General features: G+C 37.6%; 1 protein-coding gene across 1 annotated transcript in view; it reads right to left on the bottom strand.

Moving 5' to 3' along the window:
* LOC126188124 (splicing factor 45) overlaps positions 1–19,318 on the bottom strand; it is a 99,229-nt gene extending 79,911 nt beyond the window's left edge. Inside the window, exons 1-5 of the mRNA XM_049929598.1 lie at positions 19,227–19,318; positions 18,905–19,039; positions 8,571–8,690; positions 8,392–8,488; positions 2,476–2,569 (exon numbers count right to left, since the gene is read on the bottom strand). Of these exons, the coding sequence (XP_049785555.1) occupies positions 2,476–2,569; positions 8,392–8,488; positions 8,571–8,690; positions 18,905–19,024 (431 nt within the window). The 5' untranslated portion in view covers positions 19,025–19,039; positions 19,227–19,318. The remainder of the gene's footprint in view (positions 1–2,475; positions 2,570–8,391; positions 8,489–8,570; positions 8,691–18,904; positions 19,040–19,226) is intronic.
* Positions 19,319–22,434: the final 3,116 nt, after the last annotated feature.

Genomic DNA, 22,434 nt, shown 5'->3' with positions numbered 1-22,434 from the left:
AAAAAAGAGCACATTTTCTTTACACCCTGTAAGTGTCCAATTTGCAAGTGTACAGAAACCTTTTGTCTTGCTCTGCTCTTGTTTTCTCTTTCAAATGCTATCATCAGCAGGAATTGTGCTACAACCAGCTATCTCTTAACACAATACTGTAAGACTTTCTCCAAATATTTTAGCTATAAAACTTTAGGAGCAACAAGTTTAAAATAAAATAACTCTACAAAAACAGAAGATGCCAAATCACAAGAGAAGGAAGGTGTTATGATATTCATACCTCAATATGTGCACTTAATTGCTTAATGTGTTGTATGAAGAGGAAAATTCACTGGAAAAAATTATCAAATTACACAGAAACAGAATGGCTTGGCAGTACTTACCTTTAGGGGATGAGATTCTAAGTACTGTCAGTTAAACGTTCCACTGATCATCTGAATGACATAAAGATCATTTTTCCCCTCTAGTGTTGCAGATATGATACTCAATGTTCTTCTCAATTTCTGATGGATTATTTACACCAAATTTCTTCAGCAAATACATGTACTGAGATGGTGTCCTTAAAATGCCTACCTCCTTGAAGAGGTAGCAACATGATGTCCATGGATGAACACCACATATTATTTACTGCTTACTTTTGTGCAATCAATACTTCCTTTCTAAGAGGTGAGTTACCCCAGAAAATTACTCCATAAGCCATTGTTGCGTGAAAGTATGCAAAATATATCACGAGATTAATTTGATTGTTTCCAAGATTAACAATTGTATGAAGAGCAAAAGTAACTGAACTTAATTATTTGAAAAGCTCATTACTATTCTTCTTCCAGTTCAAGTTTTCACTGACATGTGCACCCAAAAATTTGCAGCATTCTACCCTACTCACTGAATCCTGCACATGTGCTACATCAGTTGTTGGCATGGCTCTATTTTTTGCACAGAAAGATACATAATTATAAAAGCACAAACAGTCTGAGTTACCCGCCCCTTGTTCGTAACCCCCCCCCCCCCCCCCAAATCTGCTCCCTCCTAATCTGTCCCTGTTTTCCTGCCTAAGGAAGGAAACAACAGTTCCAAAAGATAAGGTATTTTTACATGTAGCTATCTACAGTACTTATAACAATGAAAACAATCAATTACTGATAAAATTATTTAATTGGATAGATAAAACATCTACTCACCAAGTGGCAGCAGAAGATACACATAAAAGATTACGTGATTGGCAAGCTTTCGGAGCCAGTGCCTCCTTCTTCAGGCACAAGGATTGAAGAGGAAGTAAGAAGGGTGAAGTAAAGGGACTGGAGAGGTCTAGGAAAAGGGGTAGGTTTCAGGAAAGTCACCCAGAACTGCGGGCCAGGGGAGACTTACTGTATGGAATGAGAAGGAAATACTCCTGTATGGTAAAGTCTCCCCTGATCCGAGGTTCTGGCTGACTTTTCTGAAATCTATCCCTTTTCCTAGACCTCTCCAGTCCTTTTCCTTCACCCTCCTTCCTCCCCCTTCAACCCTTCTGCCTGAAGGAGGAGCCACTGGCTCCGAAAGCTTGCCAATCACAACAGTCTTTTATCTTCTGCTGCTGCTTGGTGAGTAGATTTTTTATCTATCCAATAAAATAATTTACCAAATGGGAAAGCGCTGGTAGATAGGCACAATAAAAAAATACACAAACACACACACAAAATTTCAAGCTTTCGCAACCCACGGTTGCTTCGTCAGGAAAGAGGGAAAGAGAGGGAAAGATGAAAGGATGTGTGTTTTAAGGGAGAGGGTAAGGAGTCATTCCTCCCGGGAGCGGAAAGACTTACCTTAGGGGGAAAAAAGGACAGGTATACACTCGCACACACACACATATCCATCCACACATATACAGACACAAGTAGACTAGTGTCTGCTTGTGTCTGTATGTGTGTGGATGGATATGTGTGTGTAAGTCTTTCCGCTCCCGGGAGGAATGACTCCTTACCCTCTCCCTTAAAACCCACATCCTTTCATCTTTCCCTCTCCTTCCTCTCCTTCCCTCTTTCCTGACGAAGCAACCATGGGTTGCGAAAGCTTGAAATTTTGTGTGTGTGTTTGTGTGTTTTTTTATTGTGCCTATCTACCAGCGCTTTCCCATTTGGTAAGTCATGGAATCTTTGTTTTTAATATATTTTTCCCATGTGGAATGTTTCTTTCTATTTTATTTATATCAATAAAATAATTTTATCTACAGTACTTGGAATCTCACCTTCTGGACAATTAGAACACACACACACACACACACACATTTAAGCAGTCACTATTCCAACACTCCAAACACAAATAAAAAAACTGCAACTACACCAACAGATATACTAAACTTATGAACAAACCCAATAACCTCAAAAACACTGAACCTCGACAAAATACAGAGAAGAGACTGTACTGGAAGTGGGAAAATTAAAAGACTAAATCATTCTTTTCTAATAATAATAATAATAAAATTCATAACGTTGTTGAATACTTTACCTGTCTCTTCCTCGTTTATCTCTGTCATCTCTATTTTTTCTTCTCTTTTCCTCCTCTTCCTTTTCTTTCTCCCTCTCTCTTATTTCTCGCAAATCTGCAACAATGTCAGCATTTATCAGCATAAGTTACAAGACAGATATTTCACAGTGGACACTTCACTTACCCCTTATCCATGACTTACATAATCCTCAGGCTAAATAATAGGTAAACAGTTACAAAAATTAATAAATATAAATAAAAAAGTAAGTTTATCTCCAGCTAAAATTTAATTACAGACATTTTTCAAGTCTTGTTCTTATCACAATGAAATTTTTAGCCTACTGTATCACACATTAAAGCTTTGTGGTGAAGCAGACCCCTAATCCAACCATTTGTTTTCTGTGGATAATGCTCTACCAACTGGGCCAGCTGAGTATGTCTCATAGCCTAAAACAAAGATTAATTTGCATGTCCTTCACTTCCAGTCTTTCAAATTCATATATGCTCTTTCATATCTTGTTGGAGTAGTGAAGAATATATATGAAGATGGTATCTGTTCTTTCGGACATGTGTAATGGGCAGGGGCACTACGAATATAGTGCGGGACAATAAGTTGGGAATGTGGGTCTCACGGGAGGTGTGCCAGAGATAAGTCCCTGCAATTGCACTACCCTCTGTGTCCTCAGTGGCTCAGATGGATAGAGCGTCTGCCATTTAAGAAGGAGATCCAGGGTTTGAGTCCCAGCCGGGGCACACATTTTCAACTGCTCCCGTTGGCGTGTATCAATGTCTGTATGCAGCTAAGGGTATTCATTTCACTGTATTGATTTAATTGTAATTTCATTCGTAGTGAAGAATAACGACATAGGTATTTGTCCGAGGCATGGCCCAACAAATGGGTTCACTATTTTTGATTCTCAGTGTGGCTTCAGCTGCCAGAATCTGCAGTCTTGTGTGTTTGGGGGGGGGGGGGGGGGGGGGGGGGGCTATCTGCAACTCAGTATCTCTGCTATATAGTGAGTGGCAACTTTCCTTCTCATAATATTGTTTGATTCTCATTTGCACTTCAGCCTGAAAACCACCCACAGCACCTTAGATCAACAGGCTGCTGCTTCTGGAATAATTGCTACTGTTGTCTGTCAACACTCACATCTCAATATATCAGCAATTTCCTCTCTTTCCATTTTAAACTAACCCCGAGTAACAAGTTCATTTCCATGGCCATTATCTGCAGCAAGCACAGAAATATTAGTTTTGTAAATAAAACAGGGAGAGACATAAAGTGAACACAAAGTTGTTACGACTTTAAATAACATTTTTCAGTAAAATATCTACAACTAGTGAGAGAAGACTAACAATGGTCTCCAGCAATTAGTGCAAACAATATGAAAATTTTGAAGAAAAAATTCGTAACCTGAAAACTAGCTTATGTTTCAAAAATGGAGTTGTAGTGTTGCCTCCAGCATGTGACAAGATGAGATGAAATGCAGATACCAACTAAAAACACAAACAAAACTGCATCATTCAAGATTCCACTGAAGATGCCTTAAAGGAAAAGGGAAAATGCATCTGGAAAAAATTAAAATACACTTCAGCAAAAAAAGGTGGTTATTATTTACAAAACAAATATAACATCGAGCAGCTAATAAGTCCCAGCTATCCAGGAAATTATCAAACTTCTGTCCCTTATATTAACTTAACTGCATCAATTATATTCACGCAACATGATATACAACAAATCTGTTAATATGGTTGGTTCAATAATTTGATTCCTCTTGATCCCAACATTAGGAAAGTCTTTTGATTCAACTTCTGGTGTACTAACCAAGCACAAGCAAATGTTCAGGAACAAATTCAAGATCAGTCTTGCAACTAGGAATGTTTGCAGACAGCAGGTAAGCTGCAGTCAAATCATATTGAACGATAATATCTGAAAATCCTGAGAAAGCTCTCATTTCATCGGCTCTACTAAATGTACTGTATTAATGGTTGCATACTAAAGGCTGCATAAATAAAAATCTCTCATTGTACAAACTGGGGCCCCCATTTTGGGAAAAATTACCATTACCAGATTATCTGTACAATGTCAAATCAACTTCGCACTTCTCTTTCTCCCACTTTTATACTTTATAAGTCATTCAGTTTAAACTGCCTGAAATTTATTTGGAATCTCCTCCAATTATACAGGATGTAACAAATGATATTCACAAACTTCAGCAACTTGTAGAGGATATGTTGAGGAACAAATTTTAGGTACAAATCACTCTCTGTAAACATCATACAATGGTGTCATAGACTGTTGAAGTTTTAGGGGCCAATATCTGTCTCTACGTCACCCTAATTAGGCAGCACCATGTACACTGACAAACTGTGAGCACACCTTCCGACAATAGATCTGACAGCATTCAGAAAATAAGATGCTGACCAACAAGTCCACTCCTGTCACAACAACAGTATGCACACAAATTTTCATTTCCTGTTGATTGGGTGGTCTAGTGGCAGGTGTGGGCTCTTATACTTCTGACTATCTGTAGCATGGGAGGATAATGTTTCCAGACAGGGATTTCTAGCCTCATTTTCTCCTCAAGACACCTCGTAAAATACTTCAATGTTGTTGGTTACCATTTTGTTACACCCTGTACATCTTACAGTTCACTTCCTCTATAAATACAGACTGTATTCTCTAAACTTTTTTTTCTGTGGCACTTTCTGTGCAAACTTCTGTCCTTAATGACCCATACTAACTTTCAAAACATACTGCAACACTTCACTCTTGTCCTTCTTCCTTTCCCCATATACTCTGGTACTTTGCCTCACATTCTCTCCAACATTCTGCAAAGAGTGATCACAGAATACAATATCATTAACTGATAACATGAACAAGGGACAAATGGCTTTTGGGATGATTCTGTATATGCAGCCCTGTAGCATCTAACGATTGCACAACATAGTTGGTCATAAGTTGACAAAGACAGGAAACGGATTTTTCAGTGTTTGATAAAGGACACATTACAAGGGCCTCTTCTTTATGTTTAGATGTGTGGAATGTATGCAAGTTGCTACAGTTAGGAGTTAACCAGTATTAGTATCAACTAAGGCTCTAACGAGCAACTGATATCCAAGGTGAAAGCTAGATATGGCAACTCGTATGTGCAAACACACTGCTGTGGATGAATACAGCACAGATCAAGCCCACAACATTCACAAAAAGCATGTTCTATACACCCAAGTGGCATTCATAATGGGCTATGGCAGAAATAGCCAGAGCATCATCTGGGCTTCAGTGTACATTCAGCAGTACATTCATTCCAACAATCAATTTGGAAAACCACAGTTTTGTTAGTGGCGTGTATCATTAGATATCCTGTGAAACATTATTAAATGCCTTCTCTGAAAATTGCCTAGAACAGATAGTTCGGAACTCCACTAATAATGGAAATGTATTGGACCTAATGGCAACAAACAGATCTGGCCTCTTTGAGGATGTCCACATCGAAACTGGTATCAGCAATCATAATGTAGCTGTGGTAACAATGATTACCAAAGTACAAAGGGCAACTAAAACAAACAGAAAGATATATATGTTCAGTAAATGAGATAAAAAATCAACAGAGATATGCCTCAATGAGGAACTTGAAATTTTCTGCACAGGGAAGGAGCACATGGAGCATCTATAGCTCAAGTTTAAAAGAATAGTTGACTATGCACTGGACAGATATGTACCCACTACAACAGTTCATAACCAGAGGCAACTCCATTGCATACAGTCAGCGTAAAGGAACTTATAAAGATACAGAGACTACTGCATAATAGGTGTAAAATGAAGCACAGGACTATAGATAGAGAGATACTGAATGAAACACATTTGGCAGTCATGCCTTAAATGTTCAGGAATGTAAACTGTGCACTTCACAGAATGAAAAAAAAAAAAAAAAAAAAAAAAAAAAAAAAAAAAAAAAAAAAAAAAAAAACCTTAGTATCCTATGACTACAATATCAATGAGCCATAGTTAGAATTGGCCAACTTGTACAAATACCTGAAAGGCTCTATTGTGGGTAAAGCAGGTAGTAGCGTTATTGGTAAATACTGGGGAAGTGCAATCAACCTACAAAGGAGACTGCTGACAAACCACTTGTGGGACTTGTTCTAGAATAATGGGGAAGTATGTGGGACCCATAGCAAATAGGACTAATAGGGGATACTGAATGTATACAGAGAAGGACACCAAGTATGATCACAGGTAGGTTTGACAACTGGGAAGGTGTTACAGTGATGCTGAAAAAACTGAACTGGCAGACTCTTGAAAATAGATGTAGACTAAAAATGAAGACTCTAGGAATATACAACTCCCTATGTATTGCTCACACAGGGATCGTGAGGAAAGAGGAAAATAATTACAGCAGGCACAGAGGCATTCAAACAATCATTATTCCCTTGCTCCATACGTGAATGATATAGGAAGAAACTCTAACAACAGGTACAAGAGGATGTACCCTCTGCCATGCACTTTGCAGTTGTTTGCGAAGTATGGGTGTAGGTTTAAATGTAGTAAAATCTAACTGGAAGTGACCACGAGGCTAGGGGTCCCTCTTTCATGTAGTCCAAGATACAGGTCATTTGTGGCAGATGTATTGCGTAGTACAAATTTACATAGTTTGAATCTGGACCTCTCATGTTTATGCATTAACTAAATGTAACTGATATTGTTCCAAATACAACCATAAGGATTTTATTTTTCAAAGATAGCAATGCACTTAATCATCATGCACATACCGTGAAAGAATGGTTTAAAGAACACAATATGGACTTCATTTCTGATCTGCCTATTGCTCCTGCAAAAATTGGAGTCATTAGGTATTGGAGGCACTTGTAATAAGTGATTTTAGTTTGTTTGTTTTTTTTCCTCACAAATAGGATGCATGTGGCTGTAATTTCTAGTAAAGATGCTAATAAAGTTCTGTCTAATGAAATTGTAGTTAGGTATGGTGTCCCTCCACTCATTTCCGGGGCCCCTGCTTTTCCTTTTGTTCATCAATGTTCTGTCTCTGAATATGCCTAAAGTCTTACCTGAACTGTTCACAGATGACACAGGTCTCCTTTTCCAAATCCCACTGACAATCTCTTATGGCTGCCTGTTCTGGAGGTCAGTACATTGGAAAAATTTTCTGATGTAAAAGAGACTCAAAAAGATAATGAAATAGGTGTCTCTTCGAATATTCCCTAAGCTAATTTCTGGGGAATTAAAAATACTGACTTCTCTCTGTATTCATATATTGGAACACACATTCCAGTGCAAACATCTTCAGAGCCAAATACAACCAGGAAGCTTTATGTAGTATGAAATATGGGCAATGTGGTCTACAATATTTATCCTTATAAGTTTATGGAAACAGGTATACATTTAGGGATGAAGTTAAGAACTTTTTACCTAACGATAAAGTTAAGAACATTTTACTTACACACTATTTTTATTCAGTTGATGGACATCTAAAGGACAATTTGTATAAACTCTACTTGGATCTTTATTGCACTTTTGGTAGTATTATAATTCTTATTATTTTCAATGTTACAGTCTTACTTATGTGTTGTATATAAATGTGAAACGTAAGTTACATAATTTTTGTTGGGCTGTGCTATATAATTTACTATTATAGCTTATTATTGTACCTTAAAACATTTTTGAATTTATGTGGACATGACTTGTCCTACATTCTTTGTACGTTAAACAACATAGGTATCTTAAGATCAAATAAACAAATAAATAAGTACTTATGTTCTCTTCCTCAGCAATTACTGTACAAGCAAAAACAGGTGTCTTGATACTAGATCATGCTCTCTTTGAAATAAGTTTTATCTCTATCAACTAAAAAATGAGATTAAATAAGTCAGCGGACACAATATAAAAGCAACAAAATTACGCATTATTCTCAGACATACCTTTCACCACCTTTTCATAATCATTTGGCCACATTGGATCATATTCACCTTCCACATTCCAATCCAAGTCTCTTGATGAGTTATTGCCTTTTCCTTCCTAAAACAATAATGAGTAACACATATACAAATAAATGCATTAGATTTTGGGGTTATTGTGTAACAGGTGATTATCTGTTTACCTTTCCTGAATAGCTACCAAAACTGGAATTAGAATTTGAATCTTCATCATCCTTTTTAGATTTCAAATCAATGACAGGTGCAAGTATCTGTCCTGATTTGCGGAGAGCATCTCTTCTTGGCTGCAAGGGAAACACACATTGCTTAATTCAAATAAACCACAAACATATTAATGAAAACTTAAACAGAGACTCTCCACTCCTCTTTTCTTAAGGTTTACATATAAGACTAGCGAACGCAGCAATGCTTAAAAATGGCTGAATATGTATGGGAATTGGATAGAAGTCCTAATCTCCTTCTCCACCCTCCTTCTGTCCATCTACTTCTACCCCTCCTCTCTCTTCCTCCTTCCTTCATCCCCCCCCCCTTCAACCATGTTTATTGTTATTGCTAATGAAACCTTGAATGGAAACTGAAGTTGCTTAAAATGAACATGTAAATCGGCTGGGATCATTAGGACATGGGTATGAGAGAAATCTGTCCAGCTGCTGGATCTGTGAGGATAATAGCTACAATGACACTATTTCACATAGTTTAAATCTGCAAATGAGTGGGATTTTGAAGTTTCAGATGATTCAGATTCCGTAGTAGTATTCTAATCATATGTCATAAATACAGCTTTCCTGTTTTCTGTTAAGACCAACTGTGAGGTAGGAAGCAAAACAGCATATTTTTGTAAGTACAAAACTTGTTGAAAATTATATACTGGGAGAAAGAATATATATGGCAAAAACAATTTGTCTAGTGGTTTAAATGTCCTGCTAACCTAATTAAAACTGCTGTGAGAAGGTAAATGACCTGCACATTTTCACAGCACAGGATTTCTTTATCACAGTTGCTTTTAGCAGAAAATCTGTAAATTGTTGTTTTAAGTAACACATGGCTTATGTCTGTTCGAATTTTTATTAGAGTCACAATCTGAAGTAAATTGGTCAAGAGCTTTTGGAGATTTTTGGAAACAATGTTTACCGCTCCTCTCTTTGTCCATCTCCTACTCCCCCCACCCCCACCATTTCCTCCTTCTGCCTCTCTATGTCCATCCTCCCTCCTCTCACTTGAATGTTTATTAGAACATGGTGTAATAACTTGAATTAAATCAATGAAGACCTTTATCAAGATTTTTGGAAACAATGTCTTGTCTTTATATAGCAGTTTACATATAGATCTTGTAAAACTCCTTTTGTCATTGACGGGATGTTACATCTTAATCTTCCTGCCTTTCTGTAAGACTCCAAACTTGTTTAGGATCAAAAGTGTCTGCCAGGCTAATAACATTTTAGCCTACATTCAGGACACCAGGCGATACATGGTGTTAACACAATGAAACTCTCACAACTACATACTGTTGAAGAAGAAATGCAGAGCACTTCTGCGATGTACATTTTCAGCGGGTTCCACAAAAGCTGAAGGTACTGACAAACAGTGCATTTTCAAACTGAAGCTGAAGGTGGTTGTTCTGGCAATCATCATCTATTTCCTGTAGGAATATTTCAGGTCCAGGTGCCTATTGATGACTCAATGCACCTGCTTTTCGGTGAGTGGTCTCCTTTAACCAGAACTTAGCCACATTTAGAGCCTCTTAGTGTGTTACAACATTGTGATTAACTGGAATGAATGGAACAGTAGACAATACAGTTTATAATCCCTGTTGATCCATCACGGACGGGGGACATCGGCTGGTCAAGTAATTATCAATATCAATGACATTCGCCAACAAACATGTAACTGAGATGTTATTTTATTTTGACTATCAGTTTTGGCATTCCACCATGCCATCTTCAGGCCCCATATGCATCTCTCAAAATAAATGATATTGTCATACAGTGCCATGTTTTCCTGGATGTCATTGCTATCAAGTCTTCAAATGAAGCACTCGTGAAACGGTTTGAATTCAGGACATCCAGGAATATATTGCATTGTATGACAATATTGCTTATTTTCAGAGATGCATATGGGGCCTGAAGACGGCATAAAGGAACGCCTAAACTGGTAGTCAAAATAGAATAACATCTCAGTTACATGGCTGTTGGCGAATTTCATTGATATTGACAAATACAGTTTATTTGTTATCACTTTAGGTTTATCCACCTGATATTTCGTCTTATTATTATTATTATTTTTCTTCCACAGACTATCATTTAGCATCTCTTCTCATGGCAGCCCTCTTCAGTTCACATCATCCTTCACCTGGTCTCTCCATCTTGTTTAAGGTCTACCAATTGGTGTTCGTCTGTATTGTGTCCATTCTACGGCTCTTCTTGAAAGTCTTTCTGCTCCCATTCTTTTAACGTGGCCAAACGATTTAAGCCTATTACTCTCCCTAGTTTCTTTTAGGGGCTTGATCATTAGTTATTCTGTCCCTTTTCATACTACCTAGGAGGGGCCATTTCTCGTACAGCTTTCTCTGATTCTAACATCTGCTGAACTTCTCATTCTACTTCCTCTGTGATGGTGCTGTTTCTTTCGTCTCTCTCTATCTCATCATGTGTGTGTGGTTTTATGTTTATTTTTAATCACGCCCTTCATATGGTTCTTGGAAGTGTTCTTTCCATACTTTCAAAATTTCTTCCTCCCACATGGGTTTTCCTTCTTTGTTGACGACTTTTGAAGTATTTTCTTTTAGCTGCCTTCTGCTACCTAATATGTTAAATAATATTTTCTTGTCATCATTAAAATTCGCTTCTATTTCTTTTGTGAATTTTTCCCAAGACACCTTCTTAGCTAATGTTATCATTTTCCTTGCTCCTCTGATCAGTTATTTCCATTTGTTTCTGTTATTATCCGTTCTGGTTTTGAACCACTCTCTCCACGTGTAAATTATTTGTCCCTCACAGAAAGCACATTTCTATTTCTTGTATTCTGTTCAGATCTTCCAACATTTTGAATGACTTGCAGATCATGATCTTTGTTTTGGCAGGTATTTTCTAATTTCTAATTATGGCCAATACACAGTAATTAAATTTCAAATAATTTTCTATCCTCTCTGAAATTTCATCCTTGATGTTTATTTCTTGGTTGATTTAATTCCTAGATACCTCAAAGCATCTACCTTCTTTAATAATTTTTCCACTGCAAGTTAAACCATTTATTTTTCCTGCTGATTTTTATTATTTCACTTTCAACTATCTTTTCATAAATCTTCATGCAGTGGCACAATAGTGCTATCCCTCTGTTAATTCTCGCACAGCCCCTTGTTACCCTTCTTAAATGTAGGTACAATAATTGCCTTTGTCCAATCATCAGGAATCTTTTCATATGTCTACACTATCCTCATTATTCTACACAGGCATGAATTCCAATAGGTCCTGTGGTTTTGATCATTTCCACTATGACGTCATCTGCTCCAGGAACTTCACCATTTTTCATTTCTCATACAACTTTCTCTAGATACAACATCTGCTGATACTTTCTTTCCATTTCCTTTGTGATGCTAGTATTTCTTTCGTCTCCCTCTGTTTCATCATGTGTATTTGTTATAACGTGACCTTCATACAGCACCTGGAAGTATTCTTTCTGCACTTTCAAAACTTCTTCTTCCTCCCACATGGGTTTTTCCTCTTTTTGGATGCCTTTTTAAGTTTTCTTTCTGCTTCCTTCTGTTGCCTGATATGTGGTATAATATCTTCTTGTCATCATTAAAATTCTCTTCTATTTCTTTTGTGAATTTTTCCCAAAACATCTTAACTAATGCTACCATTTTCCTTGCTGCTCTGCTTAGTTGTTTTCATTTGTCTCTATTATGTTCCATACTGCATCTGCAATTCCCTCATTCCAACATGGAGCTTCTTTGTGTCTGATTTTTGTTGATGTACTTCCAAATGTTTCTTCTGCTGCCTTGACTAGGGCATGTTTGAACCTCCTCCATTTTTACTCCACAAGTACCCTCTCATCATAAGGAAGTTGTGTCTTATACTTCTCCCTCAATATCCCTGGGTTTCTCTATTTTTGCCGGTCTTTTTTTCCTTCACATGTACATTTTCTGAATTTCTTCAGTGTACCTACCAAAAGTCTGCGTCTCAGTTGAAATTAATGCGTGGAATCACTTTCACTTCTGTGAGGCATCTTCCAAATTCTTCAATTATTATTATACAGTCTATGGTAGATTTCTGTCCCAAATTCAAACTGTATCAGATAAACTTGTGATTATGTCTTATCTTATTCATCCATTAGAAATTATCCATTTCTTTCTCAGACATGTGTCTCGTAATATCTCAACTTCCACATTTTTGTGATTTTCTCCATGGCTTCCTATGACTGAAGTCTGTACAGGAGGTTCAAGTTTTTAAGCTCTTTCCTTTTGAATGCAAGTTCAGTTTCTTAAACACTGTATCATCTTGCTTGCTGGCTGATTTCTAAGACGAGTTAGTTACACATCTATTATTTTCATTGTTCTCTTCATTCATGTTCTTTCTGAGCAACGCTGGTTCACTTTAAGAGAGAATGTCTGACATGTTACTTCAGATCTCTCAAATTACAGTCAGTTCCTGAGTAATCTAAATGCCATCCAATAAATTTTTGTATCATTATCTAATCTCTGCAGATTTGTGGTACATTACCATACATTATCAGCCATGTGCCACTGGTAAGAATTGAGATACATTTCATACTAAGATGGTCTGCTTCATACCAATGATAAGCAAGACCTATTTTATGGATCATGTAGTAACTTGTAAAATCTCTCATCACATACGCAACATGCAGAAGCAGTGATGTGAGAGGAAAGAAAAGTGTAATGTTTAAGTATATGTATGTGATATGTATATGTTACAGCACTGCACATAATGTATAAATACATGTAAAAGCAGATAGTTAAATAATAATGGGTATGTTATTATGAATTAATTAACTAGTAATAAAATTTTCTCTTTGTCTCCTCTGAGAAAACAGATCGTGCCTATATGTATAAGTAAAACAACCAAAAACTGAACTAGTTCTACAGCATAAATATCTTGGAGAAATTATCAAAAGTAAATTAAGTGAGACGGAAACATGGAGAAATAGAAGCAACAAAATGAAAGCAGCTCAGTTTCTAACCTGGTCAATGAATAAGAAGAGATGCTTGTCGACAGACACTACAATTTAACAGCATAAAATTGTACTCTCCCACGAGCTACTTAAGCTTATGAAACTCTCTTCTAAATTAAAAATGAAAGAAGAACTGATCAGCTTCTCAAAACTCTCATTAGAACTAGCATAAATAAATAAAAATACAGAGTCAAGGGCGTCTGGAGAATCCTCCTCAATGAAACTGTCTTTCAAGAGATTGATCCACTCACCAGCATAATGAAGAAGACAAGAATCTCTTATTTCTTTTGCGTCTAGTGAATGCAAGGGAACAAGATTTTACAACAACATGTACTGACGAATCTTAGAAATAAGTCAGGAGGACAATGGATCCGTGATATTCATCAAGAGCTTAAAACTAGTTGGACTCCAGGTACCAGATGTGTAGGACAAAGATAAAATTAACACCCTTCTTGAGAACAACGAATTTTCAGTAGAAATGACACACAGAAGGGGTATACAGATATCAGATGGAAAGCCGTGTGCTGATACCATTACCTGATTTCTTATTACTCTGTACATATTCTACCACACTGGAATTTACATGCTGTTTGTTGCATGCCACTACTGAATATCAATTCCAATCTGTGTAATAAAGATATCTCTTAACTTAAGATTCAATTATAACCTCTCTGTACTGCAACACTCTTTTTCTCACATGTCATCCATTCAACAATAAATTCAGTAAATTGGGTTTGCAAGCTCCAAATTCTATATTTTTCTATTTTTGTTTAGTTGCTGTTCAGTCCAATGCCACATGTTAAGCTACTTCAAATGGAGGTGTGAGTTCAAGCTTCATAGTTAAGTGAATGTTCAAACAACTCATGGAAATGTTGCCAGGTAATGCTCCTGACAACTGCTGATATTTCAACAGGTGAGACCTGTGTCATTTTCAAGGCACAAATAAGAGATATCACCATGCATGGCAACTTAAACCTTTGATGGGTGGAGCCACCAAGGCTTTGAGCTGCCATGTACAGTGCTCTCTTGTATCATTTGTGCCTTGAAAATCTATGGTGTGATCATATGCTGAATTATTAGCTGTCGTTAAGGAAGTTAGTCAGTTGCGTCCCCCTGATATATTTGAATGCTTTACATAATCGCTTTCTCAAATGAGGAACTCAAAGCTCTGCAGATATATGCTTGTTAAATCAAATGGAGATACTCAAATCTGTATCTAACAGATGTTTGGAATTGATGTGTTTTACATATAGAATTCTACAATTACAACTTACGCTGTAACTAATACAATTTGCAGTTATGTAATGTAAGATACATACCAACTGATACCAGAGATCAGTTGATACTGAAAATCTGCCTGAAATGGAAAACAAGGAAAACTGTTACTCCAAGGGCAAATTACTACAGTAATTACTACAGTATGCTATGATTCACCGGCAGATAGCTGTTTATGTTCCATAAATCCTAGCACACACGAGGAATGAGACAAACATTAATAGGCAGATAAACCATGGCACACAGCATCCATAAGGTAGGTATAACAAAAAGTTAGAACTAGGCCTAACACTGATCATACTGATCGTTATAGGCATACAGATTTTACAGGACCTAACAAATAAATCTATCACAAAGTTACTACCCTATAATTAACAATAAACAACAATGAGAGGTTATTCTCCCCCCTATGAACCATGGACCTTGCCGTTGGTGGGGAGGCTTGCGTGCCTCAGTGATACAGATGGCCGTACCGTAGGTGCAACCACAACGGAGGGGTATCTGTTGAGAGGCCAGACAAACATGTGGTTCCTGAGGAGGGGCAGCAGCCTTTTCAGTAGTTGCAGGGGCAACAGTCTGGATGACTGACTGATCTGGCCTTGTAACAATATCCAAAACGGCCTTGCTGTTGTGGTACTGCGAACGGCTGAAAGCAAGGGGAAACTACAGCCGTAATTTTTCCCGAGGGCATGCAGCTTTACTGTATGGTTAAATGATGATGGCGTCCTCTTGGGTAAAATATTCCGGAGGTAAAATAGTCCCCCATTCGGATCTTCGGGAGGGGACTACTCAAGAGGATGTCGTTATCAGGAGAAAGAAAACTGGCGTTCTACGGATCGGAGCGTGGAATGTCAGATCCCTTAATCGGGCAGGTAGGTTACAAAATTTAAAAAGGGAAATGGATAGGTTAAAGTTAGATATAGTGGGAATTAGTGAAGTTCGGTGGAAGGAGGAGCAAGGCTTCTGGTCAAGTGACTACAGGGTTATAAACACAAAATCAAATAGGGGTAATGCAGGAGTAGGTTTAATAATGAATAAAAAAAATAGGCATGTGGGTAAGCTACTACAAACAGCATAGTGAACGCATTATTGTGGCCAAGATAGACACGAGGCCCACGCCTACTACAGTAGTACAAGTTTATATGCCAACTAGCTCTGCAGATGATGAAGAAATTGATGAAATGTATGATGAGATAAAAGAAATTATTCAGATAGTGAAGGGAGACGAAAATTTAATAGTCATGGGTGACTGGAATTCGAGTGTAGGAAAAGGGAGAGAAGGAAACATAGTAGGTGAATATGGATTGGGGCTAAGAAATGAAAGAGGAAGCCGTCTGGTAGAATTTTGCACAGAGCATAACTTAATCATAGCTAACACTTGGTTCAAGAATCATAAAAGAAGGTTGTATACATGGAAGAATCCCGGAGATACTAAAAGGTATCAGATAGATTATATAATGGTAAGACAGAGATTTAGGAACCAGGTTTTGAATTGTAAGACATTTCCAGGGGCAGATGTGGACTCTGACCATAATCTATGTTTATGAACTGCAGATTAAAATTGAAGAAACTGCAAAAAGGTGGGAATTTAAGATGGGACCTGGATAAACTGACTAAACCACAGGTTGTACACAGTTTCAGGGAGATCATTAGGGAACAATTAGCAGCAGTGGGGGAAAGAAGTACAGTAGAAGAAGAATGGGTAGCTCTGAGGGATGAAGTAGTGAAGGCAGCAGAGGATCAAGTAGGTAAAAAGACGAGGGCTAATAGAAATCCTTGGGTAACAGAAGAAATATTGAATTTAATTGATGAAAGGAGAAAATATAAAAATGCAGTAAATGAAGCAGGCAAAAAGGAATACAAACGTCTCAAAAATGAGATCGACAGGAAGTGCAAAATGGCTAAGCAGCCATGGCTAGAGGACAAATGTAAGGATGTAGAGGCTTATCTCACTAGGGGTAAGAGAGATACTGCCTATAGGAAAATTAAAGAGACCATTGGAGAAAAGAGAACCACTTGTATGAATATCAAGAGCTCAGATGGAAACCCAGTTCTAACCAAAGAAGGGAAAGCAGAAAGATGGAAGGAGTATATAGAGGGTCTATACAAGGGTGATGTACTTGAGGACAATATTATAGAAATGGAAGAGAATGTAGATGAAGATGAAATGGGAGATACGATACTGCATGAAGAGTTTGACAGAGCGCTGAAAGACCTGAGCCGAAACAAGGCCCCGGGAGTAGACAACATTCCATTAGAACTACTGACGGCCTTGGGAGAGCCAGTCCTCTACCATCTGGTGAGCAAGATGTATGAGACAGGCAAAGTACCCTCAGACTTCAAGAAGTATACAATAATTCCAATCCCAAAGAAAGCAGTTGTTGACAGATGTGAAAATTACTGAACTATCAGTTTAATAAGTCACAGTTGCAAAATACTAACACGAATTCTTTACAGACGAATGGAAAAACTAGTAGAAGCCGACATCGGGGAAGATCAGTTTGGATTCCGTAGAAATATTGGAACACGTGAGGCAATACTGACCTTACAACTTATCTTAGAAGAAAGATTAAGGAAAGGTAAACCTACATTTCTAGCATCTGTAGACTTAGAGAAAGCTTTTGCCAATGTTGACTGGAATACTCTCTTCCAAATTCTAAAGGTGGCAGGGGTAAAATACAGGGAGCGAAAGGCTATTTACAATTTGTACAGAAACCAGATGGCAGTTATAGGAGTAGAGGGACATGAAAGGGAAGCAGTGGTTGGGAAGGGAGTGAGATAGGGTTGTAGCCTCTCCCCAATGTTATTCAATCTGTATATTGAGCAAGCAGTAAAGGAAACAAAAGAAAAATTCGGAGTAGGTATTAAAATCCAGTGAGAAGAAATAAAAACTTTGAGGTTCGCCGATGGCATTGTAATTCTGTCAGAGACAGCAAAGGACTTGGAAGAGCAGTTGAACGGAATGGACATTGTCTTGAAAGGAGGATATAAGATGAACATCGACAAAAGCCAAACGAGGATAATGGAATGTAGTCGAATTAAGTCGGGTGATGCTGAGGGAATTAGATTAGGAAGTGAGACACTTAAAGTAGTAAAGGAGTTTTGCTATTTGGGGAGCAAAATAACTGGTGATGGTCGTAGTAGAGATGACATAAAATGTAGACTGGCAATGGGAAGGAAAGCGTTTTTGAAGAAGAGAAATTTGTTAACATCGAGTATAGATTTAAGTGTCAGAAAGTCGTTTCTGAAAGTATTCTTGTGGAGTGTAGCCATGTATGGAAGTGAAACATGGACGATAAATAGTTTGGACAAGAAGAGAATAGAAGCTTTCGAAATGTGGTGCTACAGAAGAATGCTGGAGATTAGATGGGTAGACTACATAACTAATGAAGAGGTATTGAATAGAATTGGGGAGAAGAGGAGTTTGTGGCACAACTTGACGAGAAGAAGGGACCGGTTAGTAGGACATGTTCTGAGGCATCAACGGATCACAAATTTAGCACTGGAGTGCAGCGTGGAGGGTAAAATTCATAGAGGGAGACCAAGAGATGAATACACTAAGCAGATTCAGAAGGATGTAGGTTGCAGTAGGTACTGGGAGATGAAGAAACTTGCACAGGATAGGGTAGCATGGAGAGCTGCATCAAACCAGTCTCGGGACTGAAGACCACAACAACAACAACAACAACAACAACGAGGTTATTCTAAAATACTTATTGATGTGACTAAACCATCTAATGAGAAAAGGTGTATCTCGGCTTCTTAAAACCAATAAGTTCATTCAGTAAGTAACAGGTTATGGTTTGGATTTTTTTTGTGTGTGTAAGTGAGCGGGGGGATTCGACATGTTAAATTAATTTAATGTATTTTTTCGCATTTGGTGTAGTACTGAGAAGGGTTACTGAAAATATCAGTTTCGATTACGTCTCATTATAAATTACCTTACGAATAGCAAACGCAAACACAGGATAACGCGTACCGCAGTTTTCTGTGTTGCAGCAGGCTATTCCGGAATACCACGATTCCTCGTTCTTACCTGCGTTTGGACAGCCTTCTTCAACTGCAGTTGGGACTGCAGTAACTTTATGCCAGACGACCAGCCGGCAACTTGTTCCGACTTCTGTTTGATTGCATCCATATCATCGTAAAGCGACATTCTTATTTTTGCAACCTGAGATTAATATAAACAACACAATGCAGAACTGTGATACAGCAGGTTATGTCAGTCGGCATTAATTATATATTTATCCCAGATATCTTCAGTAACAACTGTTATTATGCCGGTAAAATGACAAACACGTTCCACAACAACGCTACAAGAAAAATATTTCACATTTTCTTTAGGTTACAATAACTACCTGACTTGTTGACAAATAAAAAATTCACAGAACTTTACCGTTGTCGCCAGAGATATGCAACACAACCATATTGAACATGCGGATGCCACGCTGGTTTCTAAACTTTGGAAACAGGAATAGAATTTCGTTTGTTTTAGCTTATTCGCGTCAACATATCTGAAAGGTGCTTAATTTATGCGGATTGTATTACTGGTCTTTTACCTTTTTTGTTGAAAACAAATACACCACAGTAATGGCATTATAATGAAAAAATTTATCTTCTAAGTTAGAAAATAGAAACCAAAACACAAATATTATAAAGATCCATCTCAAGGCGAGAAGATGAATCTACAATATGTCTCGTACCGTAAGGAACTTCACTACAGACATTCTTCGAGCTTTTCCTCGAGCACATGGAGCTGAGTCATATGCTGTGGCATTCTACGGCATCATCACGAACTACCCGAACGTCCTCCATAAATAAATTTAAAAAAATTGCCTTTTAAATAATAACTAGGGGTACAATAAACAGCCACAGTTGGAATCAGTCAACTCATAAAAATACTTGAGTATAACAAGTTGTAGAATTTTTAAATGATAATGGTACAGCAGGAGATACGATTTGTTACACTGGTAGCATACTTGAGAGACGCACTCAATGTACAAACGAGAATTCTTTCAAAACAGTTGTGAGTCCCAACCTACAATATGAAGGATCCGCACCACATAGAGACAAGAGGATATTGAACATCTAGCATGAACGTTCGCAAATTCGCTTGACACCCGGAAATTCCGAAAAAAGACTGGCTGATGTTTGAAGATAGCCAACTTTCCCGCGAAACCCTACTTACAAAATTTCAAGAACCAGTATTGTGCGAAGAATTTAGAAACATACTAAGTAGGGACCCTGAAGAAAATCACGGCTCGCAACGGGTCATTTAAACAGTCGTTCTTTCCACACTCAAACGAAACTAGAAGATATACTATATTTATACAGTCTATACACTATATTTGAGCAGTCATTGTTTCCGCACTCCATACTCAAACGAAACGAGAGAAACGCTAATATTTTGTATAACTGGAGGTATCCAGTATAATATACTTCACAGCTGTTTTCACGATATAGATGCAGATTTGAGGACATGCAATCTTATAGGGCGTTGTGTCACGATTCAGTATCACACTAAACACATTTGTGCTACGAAGCCTTGCAATGCAGATACTCACTGCCAATGACGAACACTCATATTTCTGTATTGTATGAAGAAGCAGTGTGCTCTTGCAACTAGTTGCGGACGCTATACAGTGATGCTAGCTTCAAGCTAACGAGAGACGCATTGTTTCAAATGACAATGGGCCGTTTCTTGACCACTGACTTCTGTCAGCAGCAATTTTTACCGTTTGAAAGTGTAAACCGTGGTATAAAATAGTGAAGATGTTACGAAATTCGCATAGAATATGCTAAAGCGCTCCTGGTCAGCAGATAAATAAAGCATAAATATATGATTCAAATGTGGAGGTGAACCTGTCAAAAAAAAAAAGAAAAGAAATAGAAGATGGCAAGTCTACTTTCATTCATACGGAAATTATTTTTGCAATTAATTTTGAAGCATGCAATTTTTGAAACGTTTGTTGGTTTTGTTGTTTTATTTGTAAATATCTGTTTCCCAGATTAAAGCAATGAAATGAAGTTCAGACAAGACTTAGGACGTAAACATGCTTCAAGACTACTTTTTGAGAACATATTCATTTCAGGAAACATTAAAGATATTGAATATTAATACAGTGTGTGCTGTATTGTTTCATGTGTTGTTGACTTATGTGTAGATTACGAAGAGATGCCTTTACTGAAGTAAACACAAGGATGTTCGCTTTTATAGTGATGTTACCTAGTTACCATTTTTCAGAACCCCTGTGTCTGTAACCAGCAGGCAAATACCGATGTGCAAAATGACACTATGGTCTCAAAGTCACCCAGTGAAAATGCTGTAACTGACACAGAGTAAAAAGTCATGAAATGTTTGAACTGTAAAGATTTTACATACTGCGAACTCGTACTGAGTTGCTTTATGGGATATAGTATGGGATATTGTATGTAAATGTTATGTATGTCTCTAATAGATGGGCATATATTTTAATATTTACTGAGAAAGCTAAATGAAGTAAATACATATCAGTCATGTATAAATATTAAAATTTGCCATTGTTTATAATGTAATAATGATATGTTCAATGAGTTCGGCTACAAAACCAATATTTTAGAGGGATGGAAAACATGGTATGCTGACAGAAATAATTCAAACGATTGATTTCTGCAGTTGTAAGAAGCAGTATGCTGTCCTGCGCACCTCACTCTATCTTAATAATTTTCTGTTCAGATACATGCTTTTGATTATTATTGTTTCAAAATGTATCCTTTATTTCCCTGATTCCATTATACATTTATTTTCAATATGACTGGTTTCATTTAATATTCGATCATCTGCAGAGTATCCATATGGAACAACACATCAGAGTACTGTAGTTCATAGAACTGTATATTACAGTTTAGATATGACAGGCTGCCCACATACTTACATAGTTCTGAAGCCGACTAAATACTGATCGAAACTAGCTGATTTGGTTAGTTGATCTCTAACTGTTGGAGCGGGCTGGGCACCGCAGCGTCAAGGGCTACCCCAGCCAACAATCTAATGCGATTTTGTTAACTCTGCAAAGCCTCATCGTTATCACAGCTCTATGGATGGTTACTGGTTTCGTCTGCAGCCCTTAGCGCTTCACACACAACTTTTACATACGACACATCTTCCGAAAGACGAAAACCAAACTTCGATTTACATGTTAAGGTCTGAAGCACATTTGCTAGCCCAGTTAAATATGGCGCCTGGGAAACAACTGTTACAGTTTCTGATTTAGTCAGCACAATCCCTACTTCTTTTCAATCAGACAGGGTGTAATAAACAGCTTCAGTCTAACATTTCTACTTATCCTTCACTGTCAGAAAAGCCATGCCGTCCATATTAGACGATTTTTTTTTAAAAAAACAAGACGAACATGACAGCCCAAACACGTATAAAAACCTGCTTCGTTTAAATGTGAGAGAAAAGCGATTGCGGAATTGGAAAACCGGCAACTAGGAACAGATTTCCAGAATCGGTTTTGAAGTGTTAACATGACCACTCAGATGCGGTATTGAGAAATCGTTTTACGAAATCCGGTGTTGGGAACC

Source organism: Schistocerca cancellata, chromosome 5 (assembly GCF_023864275.1).
Source record: "Schistocerca cancellata isolate TAMUIC-IGC-003103 chromosome 5, iqSchCanc2.1, whole genome shotgun sequence".
Classification (NCBI taxonomy): Eukaryota; Metazoa; Arthropoda; class Insecta; order Orthoptera; family Acrididae; genus Schistocerca; species Schistocerca cancellata.
Note: the sequence above shows the minus strand (reverse complement) of the source record. Positions and strands in the feature narration are given on the sequence as shown.